At 38.9% G+C, this 16,595-nt stretch overlaps 1 protein-coding gene across 33 annotated transcripts in view; it reads left to right on the top strand.

The window, feature by feature from the left end:
- JAKMIP3 (Janus kinase and microtubule interacting protein 3) overlaps positions 1–16,595 on the top strand; it is a 158,506-nt gene that overhangs the window by 137,543 nt on the left and 4,368 nt on the right. For 20 of the 33 annotated variants that reach the window (XM_065552149.1, XM_065552167.1, XM_065552166.1 and 17 more), the window contains 8 exons: positions 2,772–2,834; positions 6,047–6,145; positions 7,254–7,352; positions 7,449–7,508; positions 10,580–10,645; positions 11,139–11,207; positions 11,299–11,376; positions 16,241–16,444. In XM_065552149.1, coding sequence (XP_065408221.1) covers positions 2,772–2,834; positions 6,047–6,145; positions 7,254–7,352; positions 7,449–7,508; positions 10,580–10,645; positions 11,139–11,207; positions 11,299–11,376; positions 16,241–16,444 — 738 coding nt within the window. The remainder of the gene's footprint in view (positions 1–2,771; positions 2,835–6,046; positions 6,146–7,253; positions 7,353–7,448; positions 7,509–10,579; positions 10,646–11,138; positions 11,208–11,298; positions 11,377–16,240; positions 16,445–16,595) is intronic. The other 13 variants (XM_065552169.1, XM_065552177.1, XM_065552164.1 and 10 more) reach the window with 2 other exon arrangements.

Here is a 16,595-nt window from a genome sequence, read left to right as displayed (position 1 = left end):
GCTAGCCTTGTTGGATACCAAGTTAAATGAATAGTTTATGACGACCCCAACAATGAACCAAAGAACTCAATAGATATTTTAACAATGGATTCTATCTGAACATTATAACAATAAATTCCTTTTAAGGCTTTTACTGAACTAGCTTGAATCCCAAGGCTGGTACAGAACCTACATGCTTAGGGTTGCCATTTTCTGTTGAGCTGTGAAAAAGAGAACCCAAAGGCAGCTAAAATTGGAGATGTGCTGGATTCAAAATACATTCCACTCACTTGTATCCATAGGCAGTGAAAAATATACCTACATTTATAGAATACGAATATCTTCATATCTAGAATTCTTGCAGATAACAAACGCTCATACTTCCTTTGGACGGATTGCTAGATCCATTGAAAATATAAAAAATGCTGCCTTTATAGCACATTAGTTATTTACATTTCCAATCCAGAAGATGATACAAACAATTATTTTTCACAACTTTCTTTTTAAAACGTCAAAAAGGGGAGAAAAATCTAGTGGACTGTTAATGGAAGTAGAAGCCAGGAGCATCTGAGTCAGAATATGGCAAATCATTTGATTTCAATGTGAGCTGAGGCTGTTCTACTTTTACTTGAAGCTGCCCAGCAATTTTTAGGCTCAAACCCATACCTGTTTACCCATTGGTAAAACGAGGCTGCTAATATTTACATAAATCACAGGCAGGGGCGGCTCTATGTATTTTGCCTCCCTAAGCCTGGTAGTCAGGCAGCCTTCAGCAGTATGCCTGCGGGAGGTCCACTGGTCCCGCGCCTTCGGTGTACCCACCGCTGAATTGCCGCCGAAACCGCGGGACCGGCGGACCTCCCGCAGGCATGCCACCAAAGGTAGCCTGACTGCCACCCTCATGGCGACCGGCAGGCCGCCCCCCGGGGCTTGCCACCCCAGGCACGCGCTTGCTGCGCTGGTGCCTGGAGCCGCCCCTGATCACAAGCATTGCAAGGGTTCATTAGAGAATGGGCTTGATTAATCTAGTGTTACAGTAGCATGGGGATAGGCTCCACAACCTCAATTCTACCAGGGTGCCCACAGGTCAGTGATGGCTGAAGAGGAGGATGGGTAAGGCAGATGGGTGATGTCTTCACTTAAATTTCCACTGGGGCCTTGACATGGTCATCTAGTTGTCTCTCCTGGTGGAAACCCTAAAGGCATGTAGGTGGGGGTGTGCTGGCTGCCTTCTTCTCTGCACCAGCTGTGACCTGGTCCAATGTTTGTGTGGCACTTTGAAAATGAAAAGTGCAACATACTTTGAGCACTAAATATTATTATAATTCTGTGTAAAATTCTATTTTTGGTCCCAGTTGAAATGTACATCTACAGAATGTGGGGGTAAATGTGACCCGAAAGGTGAAATATGTCTATTTGTTCTTAGCTGAATTTTCTTTTATCGGCAAATGGCTAAATAAGTGAGAGTCCTAAAAGTCACATTAAAAATCAATATAAATTTTTTTCAGAAGTTCTTTTATCAGCTCAGGTTTGGCTTTTGCAGCCTTTATTCCCTTCTTACATCCCTGGAGCTTTCATAGGTTTTAAACCCCTCTCCATATGAAATAACCTGGAGAAACCTTCAATAAACTGGAAATTCCACCCCCTAAAGCTCCCTCATCAATATCCTGGCACACCTTTAGTGTGTGATTCTCCTCCATGTGCACTACCCAATGAGAATAGGTTCTCCATGTTCTGGCTCTTTAAAAGGTGCCTATGGAAAAAAGATAAATTACCCACTCCCCATTTTCTCCCCCTGCTGTTCAGCTTTTGGAATTGTATCTGCCTGCATTTCTCCCTGTAAATGTTTCTGCTGGATCTTCCAAAATGGGAGGACTCAGCAAACTACTGCCATGCCTTCCGACAGGGAAGGGAAAAGAGAACTGGCTACACCAGCCTAGGAGTAGAATTTCCATAGTAGCTCTCTAGTCAATAACCCCCACCCCTTCAGGTAGGGCCGGAGGAGGGTCCCCCTAGATCTTAAAAGTGATGGAATATAGTGGGTCCTCCATCATTAACATTCAGTTACAAACTTCTTCAAAAGATGGAATGAATCATTACAAAGAACTGAATTTTGTAGGAAAAAGAAATTTTGATTTCTGTTTTCAGCAGAGTAAAAAATTAATTGTTCAAAACATGCTCTATATATGGTGTCTTCAGAGAATAATTATGAAAATATTTATTATAATTATTAATCACTCACATAGCACTTTTCAAAGGGATTTACAAACTTTAAGTGATCACTTGCTTGCCAGCTCAGCCCAAAGCGTCAGTGATCTCAGTGAGCAACTAATGTTCCAATTGTTTTCCCCCCATTTCAATCTAATAAAATAATTCATCCATCTAAAAATAAGATTTATCTTTGTTAATCTTGGGAAGCATGGAAATCAAAATACAATAATTGCTATTATCTGTTTATTAAATTGTTGTAATGGAGGTGCCTAACATCTCACTTTTATTGCAATCATCATTCATTTAATTGATTGACAGGATTTTTCATGTTTATTTTTGTTAAATTGGAGTATTTATATTCCAATTACATTTAAAAAAACCAAAATACTATGTTAAAAGAACTTTAAGATGCAAAGTCAAGCACGCAAAAAAGTAAGGAAATGTCAGAATTAAGGTTGCCTGTTAAATTTTAATTCAGCCCACTTCTGTGTATGCATTATGATACAGTCTTTAATTACATGATCATATACTATGGCAACACTCTCAGTTTCTCCTATAATATTAATCATTTATATTTTAAGGACATGAAGTGGATTGAGGAGAAGCAAGCATTATATAGAAGAAATCAAGAACTTGTAGAAAAGGTATTTATTCTCAGCATTTCTATTCCTACATTTAATATATTTTTAGTTATATAAATAAAAAGAGATTAAGGAAGGGTGAGTTTGGGCTGCCATGTACTGTGACTGGGAAGGAGATTAAAGATAATCTAGATGTGGTTCAAAAACTATAAATGAATGCTTTGCCTCGGTTTTCAGTAAAGATGCTAATATGGTACATGTGCATTAAGGCAGTATGGCTGATGGAAATGAGTGTCTAGGAATCAAAATGATCACATCTGAGATGGAAGAAAAGAGCATAATGTGCTCAGATCAAGAGGAACAGATCATTTCCATCCCAGAATACTGAAAGAACTGACTCAAGAGATTGCTGGTCTGTAGCAACAATCTTTAACAAATCTGTTTGTCTCCTATATGATTGGAGAACAGCTAAATTAATGCCTATATTTAAGAAAGGGAAAAATGTGATCTGGGCAGTTACAGACCTGTTAGTCTGCGGTGTGCAAGCTTTTAGAACAAATTGTGAAGGAAAGAATAATTAAATCATAGAGGTAATTGGTAAAAGGGATGCAATGCAACATGGGTTTGCCAAAGATAGATAATGCCAGGCTAACCTGATTTCCTTCTTTGAGAAAACACTGATTTTTTTAGATAAGGAAATTGCAATAGATCAATATACTTGAACTTCATTAAAGCATTTGACATGGTACCATATGGGAAATTATTTGCTCAGTTAGGGAAGAGGGGAATCAATACGTAATTGTAAGGTGTATAAGGAATTGGCTAAAGGAGAGAAGGCAATGGGTTGTGCTAAAAGGTGAATTATCAGACTGGAAAGAGGTTACTAGTGGAGTTCCTTGAAGATTGGTCTTGCAACCATCCTTAGTCAATATTTCTACACAAAAGGTAGGATGAGCTAATGAAATTTGGTGGTGATACAAAGTTGGGAGGCATTGTCAATACAGAGGAGATCGGAATATTGTACAGGAAGATCTGGATGATTAAATTCATTAGTACAAAGTGAAAGGTCATGCACTAAGGGCCTAATAATAAGAATTTCTGTTGCAAGCTGGGGGCTCATCAGTTGAAAGCGACAGAGGAGGAGAGAGACCTGGATGTGTGGGTCAATCACAGGATGACTGAGCCACCATTGTGATGTGGCTATGAAAAAAAGCAAATGCAATCCTAAAATGTAGTAGGTGAGGCAATTCTAGTACAGATAGAGACGCATTAATGCCATTGTACAAGGCACCGATAAGACCACATTTGGAATACTGGGTACAATTCTGGTCCCCCATGTTCAAGAAAGAGTAAATTAAATAGGAACAGGGGACCTATCTTATGAGAGGATACTGGAAGAGCTTGGCTTGTTTAGCCTAGCAAAAAGAAAGCTTAGACGGGATATGACTGCTTTCTATAAATACATTAAGGAAGTAAATACCAAGAAGGCTAAAGAGTTATTTAAGCTAAAAGAAAAATGTGGGCACAAGAACAAATGGATACAAACTAGCCACAAACAAATTCAGGCTGGAAATTAGGAAAAAGGTTTCTAACCAGCAGAAGGGTGAGGCGCTGGAACACCCTCCCAATAGGAGCTGAGTTCAGGAACGGGGGCAAACAACTAAATTAGTTTTAAGAGAGAGCTGGACAAATGTAGGAATGCAATTGTATGATGGGATTGTTTGTGATGGTAAAAGACAGGGCTCCAAAGCCCTGTGCGCACTTCTGCTTTATGTCTTATGTTCCTAAAGCTCATGCTTCAGGGTTTCAGACAGCCACTGGTGGGGTCAGGAAGGGATCTCCCCAGTGTATTCTGGGAGGGCTTTTTTATCTCCTTCCTCTGAGCATCAGGGGTGGCCACAGCTGAAGATAAGGCATTGGACAGGGTGGGCCAGGGCTCTGAAGTGACATCAGTCATTCTCTCTCTCAGGTGCTTGGCTGGCTGGTTCTTGCTCACATGTTCAGAATCTAATTGATCACCATATGTGGGGTCAAGAAGGAATTTTACCCTGGTCAGATTGGCAATGACCTTGGGGAGTTTTTGCCTTCCTCTGCAGCATGTGGGTATGGGTTGTTGCCAGGATTATCTGGATTATCTCTGCCTGTGACAAATAATAGTCTAGTTTCCTGTGGGTTGTAATACTTTGGCCTTATTTCAGTTGTTGGATTTAGTGTGTGGGTGTTGGTAGTCTGTGATATACAGGAGGTCAGACCAGATGATCTAGTGGTCCCTTCTGGCCTTAAACTCTATATTTGTAGAAGCTTAAGGAATGCATGTGGTTTGTTAGTATTATTTAAATACCACTATAAAACGTTTAAAAAGTATTCCACACAGCTCTAATCGGAACAATTCTCATACAGTAATAATATCTTCATCATGCCGCAATTCAGAAGGGTGGATAAGGTCATTTTATGGAGCTCTTCACCTACCTTAGAACTCCTTGATAAGGGGAACTAAGGAGATGGTCACTCTGTGGCTTCTGAATTTCCCACACCCCTGGTCTATTTACTCAGCAATCCCTTCATTTCATTCAGTGTATCAGGCTGTGCAGAGAATATTCCTACTGTGGACTTGTAATACACATATAGGTCTTGAGTCTGCATCCGTACCCACTTTGGCCTGGTCTACACTGAGAGGGGGGATCGATCTAAGATATGCAACTTCAGCTACAAGAATAGCGTAGCTGAAGTCGACATATCTTAGACCGACTTAAAATCATGTACTTTGCATCCTTGCGGCGCGGGATCGACGGTCACTGCTCCCCCGTCAACTCCGCTTCCGCCTCTCGCCGTGGTGGAGTTCCAGGGTCGACGGCAGAGCAATCGGGGATCGATTTATCACGTCTACACTAGACGCGATAAATCAAACCCCACCCCGTTAGATCGATCACTACCAGATCCGGTGGGTAGTGTAGACGTCGCCTTTGAGTAGTACTTTACTCAGCAAGTCATCTAATTAAAAACAGTGTAAGGGTTGGAGAATTAAGCCCTTACTGATCAATCCTGTTCCACTGTGTCTAGGATCTAAGCAGAATGCTATCAGAGCTGTGGAATACAGAATCACACCTTGGGCCCGGAAGATTTGTAGAGTGACCTTGAAGCGTCACTGAATCCAGAATGTTTGCTTTTAAGCCATGAGCATTGCCCAGAGAAGCTGAATTCTTAACAGATTTAGGTTTTATACAAAAGTGAAATGAGCCATCAATTTTTTTTTAATATTTTATTTTATTTTTCAGATAAAACAAATGGAAACAGAAGAAGCTCGGTTAAAACGTGATGTTCAGGATGCTAAAGATCAAAATGAACTCCTGGAGTTCAGAATATTAGAGCTTGAAGTAAGCAACAGTTATCTATACAACTGTTGTCACTTTTTCTGCATTTTGTTGTCTAAGGCTAGAAGGCAGCCAAACTCGAGGAACCCCTTTGCTTTTACATTGAAGATGAGCTCTTCATTAAAAGTGACATCAATGACTGGTACACAGTGATGCTAAAAGAGGATTAAAAATACCCCAAAAGTACAGCATATCAAAATTGACTAATACTGATTTCTACCTGTCTTCCTACATACGTTTTTTAAAGATCTTAACCTTTAATCTCCAGTTAGAGCCCAATTTATGTCACAGATGACTTTTTACTCTGCTATTCTTCCACTATATCTGTTTTAAAATTTAACAAGTGAAGTAAAATAAAAAATTAACACACAGAACAATAATTATTAAGGAGTTTTTAGTTGTGATTGCTAAAAACTATTCAGCAATATACTGTTATTGTTCAACATGCAGATCAAGGACAACCCTTCACATTGTACTCATTCTGGTGAGCTTTTTTTTTTGGTCACACAGACTTTTTGCAGAATTTATGGAGAGCATGGACCTTCAACCCTTGAACAATACTGCTGGTTTGCAGCATTTGTCAGACAGCACAGACAGTAATATCCCAAACAGATGTCACTTATATTCCTTTGGATTTAAACACATCCAGGCTACCCAAATGTAGCCCACTTACATAGCCAAAATAATGACTCAACAATCATGGTTGGTGAAAATTGATGAAGCAGTGTGAAGAAAGCTTGTATTATTACTGTGTAAGCTTGATTTATTCTCTCTGTGGATAAATAGAGATCTTCACTGCCTGTCAGTCTAGTGAAATCTTCCACAAGAATTACAACTTATCAGATAAAGAGCACTTTTCCCTCTGCATCTTAGCATAAATAGCCATAAAAGGCAGAATGAAAGATTTCCCACCTTTTTGTACAGTAAATAAAGATTCTTATAGATAGTGCTACTCTGTAATTTACATATTTATGATGTATTACTTTTTCAGAGTACGATTTATGGAATGCCCATATTTATAACATATTCTTAATGAAGCTGAAACTTGCAGTACAATATGATGGTTAATTTAAAAATTAAATCTCCTTAAATATAATTATTTTTATTTTAGGAGAGAGAAAGAAGATCACCTGCTATCAACTTTCATCACATTCCTTTTACTGAGGGGAAAAGTCCTCTACAAGTTTACTGTGAGGCAGAAGGTGTAACGGTAAGTAATCTCCTTTCTTAGGATTGCTTCCTCTACATACCAGGTTATGCTATATTCTGACTCCTTCTTTTCTGTACGCTTTTCTCTTGTTGTTAGGATATACTAGTAGCGGAGCTAATGAAAAAGTTGGACATTTTAGGGGATAACGCCGTAAGTGTATGTTCCTTTAATAAATTGTGCATGTTTCTGTTAATTATTTGTGCTTTTATTAATGTAGCATTAAGACAATCTAGAGCATGGGCTTTTTTTGGTTTGTTATTGAGGCACTGGGCTACAGGCAGAATGCTCGCTGCAACTTAACATAATGTGTTAATGGGCCTTTCAGATGTGGCACAAAGCATCTTAATGTTATAACATGGCTCTTTGATTTTCAGTTTCAAAGGTTGATAAAATTATTTTTAAAAACATGTTTTTTCATGGAAGATACCATATCTTTCCATTGTTCATGTGTTCTTTGCATATTTGCTTACTTGTATTTATTTGGTTTTGCATTTTAATAACTGCATTTTAACTTTGTAAGGCACCTCGAGCCTTAGATATAGGCACTTCTAAACTGAAATACATACATACATACATACATACATTAAATAGAAATAGTTTAAATAGCAGAAAGAAGAGAGGAGGTGGTACTTAATAGTTGGGGGGGAAAGCCTTTGCCCACCACTTTAAAATCCTTTTCATTTATTTTTTTAAATATTGTTGTCAAACTCCTTTTTTGAGATGTTTTTGGATTTTTACATAAAGCCTGAGGTACAGCCTTTATATGGGTTCAGAGTAAGGAGAATGGGAAGGTGAAATTCACCCCCTTAACCCAAGGGCCAAGCTACAGGGCAGTTGCACAGTCCCCCTGCCCATTTCTCCACCTGTTATTCCAGTTGGGCTGAAGTAGCAGCCACACCCTCTCTGTTTGGTTGTACTGGAAACTGGAGTCACTGGATCTACATAAACATGGATGCATGGTTTCTCACCTGGCCAGTCCCCAATTCTCTCTTCTACTAACATTCTACACCAGCCCTGCAGAGACAAGGTCCACGGTGCAAAGAGAGGGGTTTTCAACTGATCAACATCTAGTACAGCCTCTATGTGATGTTTAAATGGTGTGTTTAAAGCTAACACATGTATGCCTGCCTATATTACAATCACACCTTCATTTGCAGTGTAGCCATATCTTTAGTGCTTGCAGCCAGCAGGATTGCAGTCCTTTCTTTTGCTGAAGCTAAGATAGGTTTGTTAAAGAAACCTCTATTTAGCTTTTGCAGTAGAAAGTGAGAGTTGAATGTTGCCAGCCAGCCACAAAGCTCCAGCCAGCATATGTGGAGGCACTTTAAAATAGCCTCTCTTTTCCTGTGAGGTTCTAATTAGGCCATGTGGGTCATAATTTCTCCATGCGCTGTTGGAACATTCTCAGGCTACATATACATCATGAGCTACGGACGTGATTCCCAGTTCACATACTCTCACTTTAAAGACTAACAGATTTATTTGGGCATAAGCTTTCGTGGGTAAAAATCCTACTTCTTCAGATGCATGGATCATGAAAGCTTATGCCCAAATAAATCTGTTAGTCTTTAAAGTGCCACCAGACTCCTCATTGTTTTTGTGGATACAGACTAACATGGCTACCCTGATACTTGATACTTGCACTAGCCCTTATCTGAGCTAGCATGCTAAAAATAGTAGGGTAGCCACAGTAGCACGGGTAGCAGTGGCATGGGATAACCGCCCCAAGTACATATTCACTAGGTTCAGGCTGGTTTGTGCTGCCCAGATCCAGGATCACAGAACCAAACAGACAGCTGAGACGAGTCAGAAGAGGAATAAGAATGAGCATTATTAATAATAGAGTATCCAAGAGTATTTAAACAACTTTACAGACATACAAAAGTTGGAGTTAACTACGTAAGTGCTGATCCTACAACCATGCATGTGAGTAATACTTCCATTGTCTTCAGTTGAACTACTCACATAAAGTTACTCACATACATAAATGTTTCCAAGATAGGACCCTAGGTAGACATACACAGACAAGGGAGGAGACAGAAGGGAAAATACAAGTGAGCTTTTTTTACCATTTTTTATTCTTACTTTTTCCTATTTTTCTTTATTTATTGTTAAACCCTGACTTATTTGCCCACCTTTATTATTGTTTTTTAAGAGTACCTACTGATTCCTAGGCTGTTTTTATTTTGTTTCTATTTCTTGTTGATTTTTTTTTAAATTGGTTTTACTGTTACTGGTTTTCTTTTAATGCATAGAAGGGACTGCCAGATGTGAGCAGTCCCATTTAACTCAGTGAACTGCTTATGGGCATTGGAGTTTGCAGGACTGGAGCCTTTCCTGTTTTTTTTCTTTCCTCCAGACATTTCACTTATATTATGAATATGTTGATATTCAGTGTGCAAATGAGTCCAGGCCCAAGATTAGATTGGTGACATCATTCTTGTGCAATGCATGGCCTAATACATCAATGTGACATCACCAGAATGCTTAGCAAAGAACTGAGATGCTGCTTTCAGCACTGGGTGCCCTGTAGCCTTTCTATAATGCTAACGCCATAATGTTGCTCGGCTAACACTGACAAAGAATGTGGTCTGTTAAGGCTTGTGCAACAGAGGCAAAAGCATAAAAATAACATGCCAGCTGGATAATATGCAAAATTCTAACCATTTCAAATCTATGAATATTTTAGTTTTCATTTGCAGTTCATAAGTGTAGTTTTAATAATTTAAAGATTGCCAGCAATAAACATACACATGCATATTGACGGTGTGTTCACTTTTAATCAAAATCTGAAGTAAAAAGAAGGTTTTAATTAGACATTTTCAACAACCAACAGTTTTGGGACTTTCACATTTGCTTCTTTTCTTTTCTTTACTATGTGTTGTCTTGTGTAATTGTGCGGTTATCCCCAGTTGGGAAAAGAAAGGAAACAGTGCCACTTAATAAAAATCAGCTGGTTTTTGATGTGCCAACAGTTTGTTGGTAAGTGTGAAGCTTTTAAGGAGAATTAGGTGTACTTACATTATTGTGTATGAGAATTTCTAGGAAATACAGTTTTTTACTGTAACAACTCAGCATTAACTTTAAAAATTACAACCATATTCTATATTAAAATATGAATTTTTATTTCATACTATTTAAGTTTGGATATATTTAATGCAAGCGCTGCCCAAAACCAATATCAAGGCATTGAGGTTTATTGTAATTATATTCTCCTTTTGGTGCAGAATCTGACCAACGAGGAGCAAGTAGTTGTCATACAAGCAAGGACAGTTCTGACACTGGCTGAAAAGGTAAAAACATATACATATACATCCCTAGTAAGTGAAATCATGTTATACAAAGTTTTGCCCATCTCCGAATGGGTTTACTTGAGCACATTGGTAATGTAAATAAGTGTTTCTTCACAAAATGATAGAATTTTTTAAGCACAATTATCCTTTTGTAAAACTTAGTAATTTATGAGGGGAAAATATATAAAGATAATGTTCAGACAGTACCATAATTTATATTAATGCCATTTGAGTTATAAAAGATATATTGCAAGGCTTTGGGAAAGTGTCCATCCCCCAGTCATCAATGTATATAATAATTATCTAATGTGCTTGATACCTGCCCCCCTCCGTGGCTTTAAATGAAATGTATCTCATATGGTCTGCTAGAGTTATAATAAAAGTTTAGTAGAAGAACATGCTCTTTGGCAGAAGCTGTGTGCTGCCATTTTGACTCTGGAAACTGATCTATCAAGATTTAGGACTTAATCTCTTGTTATCTTTTTATATACAGTGGCTACAGCAGATCGAAGTGACAGAATCTGCACTACAGCAAAAGATGCTAGATCTTGAGAATGAAAAGGTACTGTAGGGGGTGTTTTGACAATAAAAGAACAGTCATTCAAGTTGTTGCTAAAGTAATTGAGATAACCTAGTCTTCTTTACATCCTTAGGCGCTATTTAGTAAACAAAAGGGCTACTTGGATGATGAACTTGACTACAGGAAACAGTCTTTGGATCAAGCACACAAGGTAAGAAAAGTCAGTCTTGGTAGACCTATGCTACCTTTAATAAATGATCTTATATAATCCTACTGTCCTTCTGCATACAGAACTCCATTGAGTTCCAGTTGCTGCAAGAGTAGGTAAATTGAATTATAAGCAAATTATTTAGACATTGATCCAGCAATGAGCTACCTATGGGCAAACCTCATGCTTGCATGGTGCTCTTTGGAAAATCAGGGCCTTAGATATTCATGTGTTGTTATTATTTATTAATTTGTATTGTACAAACAGTTTAACATAGCTGAGATTCTAGATTGCAACTTATGGAACAATATTTTGTGAGTATTCTCTTTTCCCTCCAAAAATAAATCTTCTATCTCAGGATTTGTCCCAGGAACCTAGGCTACAAATCACTTAGCTAAAGTAGGTGTATCCTGCATCTACATTAGGACAAATGTTGAGTTTACGTCAGGTTTACCTAGCATATATTAGCTAACCCTGACCCCTAAATTTGATCACTTTACTTACTCAGTAAACAGTTCCCTACAATTGTGATCGTATTTACAGCTGTACCTATAGATTCGCACCACCAGAAAAACTAGCTAAACATACTTATGACTTATTTATACCAATATTTTGCATGGTTATAGCTTTTTCCTGCGCTTTGGGAATTATTTGTATCTTGGACATGGTCATGTCTTCTAAGGGCTGAGAAGAATACTTCAGTTCTCCTTTTGAATGGCTAATACATGCTATGGTTTGAGAACATTTGATTTGGGAGAGCTTTTATTCAATACCCTTTTTAGTCCTCTGGGTTTTTTTAAGAGCTTGATCTTGCCAAGTACTCAGTTTTTCCTGGGACTAACTTCCATGCACAGCATCCCTGGTCAAGAACTGCATATAATAAGCAGTTATAAAACAGCTCCCTATTTCTGAAATACTCTGAGAGTGGGCATAGCAGTAAAGGGGAAGATTGATTGGCATTGTCATAACTCCTTTCCCTTCACATATTCCTCAAACTTCCCACAGCATAAAACGAACTAAAGAAAGACTTTTGTTATGTTATCACAATGACACCACCCGCATCAGCTGCAATAGGAAGAAAGTTAGTGGGTTGGTGCTATTTCTGAGCACAGTTGAGCATACTGTGAGTCAGCTATTGCATTCTCCCAATGCAATCTGTCATAATATTAGGGAAGGAATATCTCAGTGATGGAAGGTCTACAGAGGTCATGGAAGGCACTATAATATTGCAAGCCTGAGAAGTCTCTGTAGTCATCTCTGGAGAAAATACATGTAGTTCAGCAACTAATTTATCTGGTGTCCATTATCCAGCTGGTCAGAGCTCCTCTTTGCTCACTCTTGTGCCATATGCAGAACGCTATGTATCTGGGATTATATAAATGATGCATGAAATGAAAAATCCCTGCAGACTGAACCTAATGTACACAGAATGCAGTGCAGAATTTTCATAGACAAAACAATGTTGCTTCACCTGTTTTATCTTCAGAGACTGATTTAAATATGGAAATCTTCCCAGATCAAGCATTTACCCATTTAACTTAGAGAATGAAGCTTTACCAGGGAATCATAGAATACTTTTATTCCTGGTGAGTGCACCATTCCCTCTCCATTATCTGTGTATAATCCCACCAAAAAGTCTAGCAGTTGGTAGGCTGGCTACAGCAAAGTATTGTGTAGCTATTCAGTACTTCCAGCTTCCTAATACTGTGTGTTCAGCAGTTTACGTCCCATTGCTATTCATAAAAATATTGACAAATTAGTAGAAATTTAGGGAAGAGAAATAAGAATAATTGGTGGGCTGGAGAGATTGATTTATACTGAAAGCTTGCATGTTTATAGAGAGATAGATATCTATTTATCTATTAATCTATCTATTGATTAAATCTAATCTATTAATCTATCTATCCTATGATATAACTGAGGGAGGACATAGATCTACAAGAATTTGGAGAGTATATATACTAAGGAGAGAGAGGCATTATTTATAATAGTAAAATGGAGTATAATATATAGCAATGGGATGAATCTGAGAAAAGGAAAAAGAAAAAATTTCCTGACAGTGAGATCTATTGGATTATATGATATTCTCCCAAACAAAGTGATGGAACACCATCCCCACACCTGCATATGGGAGATTTAAAAGTAGGTGGGACAAAGCACTAGTAAATGTACAATAGGGAATAATTTTGCTTTGGCAGAGAGATGGACTAGATACCCTAATAGATCTTTCCCATAGCCAGGGGTGCTGGAACAATTTGTATAGTGGGGGTGCTGAGAGCCATTGAACCAAACTGTAAACCCTGGATATGATGGAATCCACTCTGCGGCAGCACCCCTAGTTCTAGCACTTATGCTCATAGCTAGATTCTCCAAACCTAGCTACACAATATATCCCATGCCAGCTACTTGGGGAAAGGATGAGCTGAGAAGATGAATCATTAGGGAGAAAAGGTTTATAATACAATTCAGAAATGAGACACTTTTCTCCTCATGTTTCTGGTCGCTTCCCTGATCTTTTCTGTGGCAGTAGTGTTATGGGGAGAGTTTCAAAGGCACAAATTGGAGTGTAGTGGCCAACTCCCAGAGAAAGTCAACAGGATTCAAGCATCTAACTCTCTTTTTCTCTTTACAAATCCCCCACTGAAATACTAATGAGGCTACATTTGGACTAACCTCTCACAAATTCTTGGTTTTGGGATATATCTTTTAGTTTGGAACGAGGCTCCTGAACGGCGGTTGTGGAGGTCAAGAGGGGTCAATTCAGCTTTCTGCCTTGGTGGGATAGCCATTGTAGGCTCCCCACCCTTAGTCTATTGCAGGATCTGTAGTGATGCTGGGGTCAAGGGTGATTGCCAGTCTGAAAGAGATGTTTCCCATATGGCATGATTGGAAAACTACTGCGTGGGTTTTTTCACCTTTCACCCAACATCCAGCAGGTCTGGTTTGGGGATTTAAGTTACAGTTGTCTCAAATTTGTCAGTTGATAGGCCAGAAAGGGTCCGATGTCCGGTCCCATAACCCAGTGGGCTGCCTGGGCCTTGAATCTGCGCATAGCATTGCATGGTGACAGGATAAACCGCTATATCTTGTGCAACCCCTCATCTTAATTCTCCTGCCTCCAGTGATGAGGAGGGGAGCAGGTCAGGACACTGGTTTCCAGGAAGGGTCCAATGGCAGGCCTGAGGGCATAAAGGGGCATGACCTTCACAGTTACCCAGAGATTTATAGTTCACCAGGTCAGCTGGTGCCAGTTGAGAACTGCACTGGAACAACCCTGCTGGGTAGTTCCGGGTGCTTACCCTGGTTAGGTAATCATTTTTTAAATAAAGTTGTACCCTCTGAAATTCATCATATTATGGTGTCTATGTCTCATTGTTTCTGTGTCCACACCAAATGTCTATGAACATGTTTTTCTGCTGGGATTTAAATAACTCCCTGCAACCAAAACATGGTGCAGTTGTACTAGTGCAGGCATGAGAAAGTGAAAGTGACAAGAAATAGAGGAGAGAAAAAAATAAAACCGACCAGTCTATTTTCAGTCTTCAAGCTGAATGAAATATAAAATGAAAGCAAACAGTGGGTGAAAAGTGAATACGCCATCTCACGTGTTTATTAATTACACAAGTCAGGCCACTTGTTCTTTTTATATATTGCTCCTTTAAGAGAAACATTTCCTGCTAGAATCAGTAAAGGAAATATTTTCCTCACAATGTTGATAACCAAATCTGTATATGAACAACAAAAATTACATTTTAAAAATACATCGTCAAGGTAGCAGAATAGTTTTTAGTGTTTAACACAGGGTCATTTCCCAACCTTGTTTGTAATATTAACAACCCCTTAGAACCTCAAAACTGAAATGGAGATTCCATACGTTTGTTGTTTTTGTGATGTTACACTATGTTGTTAATATGGCTGTGAGGATGCAGACTTTTGTTTTGTTTGACAAAGTGTTGAAGCAATTATTTAAAAATCAAATATACTCATGAAAAGAATTAGATGAAAATTATATGAAGGAAAGTCAAAGTTTAGGTCTGTCTATGTGTCCTATAAAGGAAGATGTTACCATTGTTTATTACAATTCTGATCCAATCCTGCAGTACTTAAACAGTTCCTATTGACTTCAAGCATTGACATTAAGTGGAAGTTAGTTTTCATTATACATACAGTAATTTCCTTGTACTGGACTGTAACCTTGTGCCTTTCCTACTATGTATTAGGGTTAAATTCTCCATTAACTCTTTGTACCAAACTCTCATTGACATCAATGGGACATCTGTACATTGGAAGAGGATAGAATATACTCATTTAATATCTGGAAACCTTACAGTGTTAAGTAATTGAATGTTAATTCTTATTTCAGGAATATGCTGTGGGGCTGATTGTGCCCAAGTCCTGGCTCCTGTACACCACTCCAGCAGAGTATAGAGACATAGAGGAGAGAGAGAGTCAGGGACAATTCTGCTGGCTCAACACTGTAAGGGGTATAGCACTGGGTGCCCCAGTGTAAGGGGTAGTGCATGCCTGTAGTGCTCAGTACTACCATGATTCTGGAATGCACAAAGGCAGGTGAGCAGAGGCTGCTGCAAATGAGAGCAGTCCCTGGGGCTGCTCTAACTTACACGGAGGACCTCTTTGGCTGTCACTGCAGCCCAGAGTCCAGGCAACAAGAAGGTGGCTTAAAGGAATCTTTGCTCCGTTCCTGATGGGCTATGCTTCTCAGGTGGTTCAGCACCAAGTCTGCCAAGATCACTTCCAGTTGCGTCGCTACTTGGGACAAGCCATGCTCTCAATAACATTGACAAAATCCTCGACCCTCCTGTAAGAGAAAAGGATAAGCTAACCGTCTTATTTTGGTTTTGTCTAGCAAATTCTGGAATTAGAAGCCATGCTATATGATGCCCTGCAGCAGGAAGCTGGAGCCAAAATGTCTGAAATTCTTTCAGAAGAGGAGAAAAGCAAACTGAGGAATGCTGTAGAGCAATGGAAACGCCAAGTTATGAGTGAACTCCGAGAGAGAGATGCCCAGATTCTGCGTGAAAGAATGGAGCTCATTCAACATGCACAGCAGGTACACATTGATACAAAGAGGTTTGTCTCCCTCATTTTTAAGCATAATGAACAGGTGAGCTCTGTCCCTTTCTTCTTGGCTATGCTGCTTCTTTTACTTCTATATAAGCGGTCAGTATTATTATTTTATTATACTGAATGAGGATCAGTGT

Source organism: Chrysemys picta, chromosome 7 (genome assembly GCF_011386835.1).
Source record: "Chrysemys picta bellii isolate R12L10 chromosome 7, ASM1138683v2, whole genome shotgun sequence".
In the NCBI taxonomy this organism is placed as follows: domain Eukaryota; kingdom Metazoa; phylum Chordata; order Testudines; family Emydidae; genus Chrysemys; species Chrysemys picta.
Note: the sequence above shows the minus strand (reverse complement) of the source record. Positions and strands in the feature narration are given on the sequence as shown.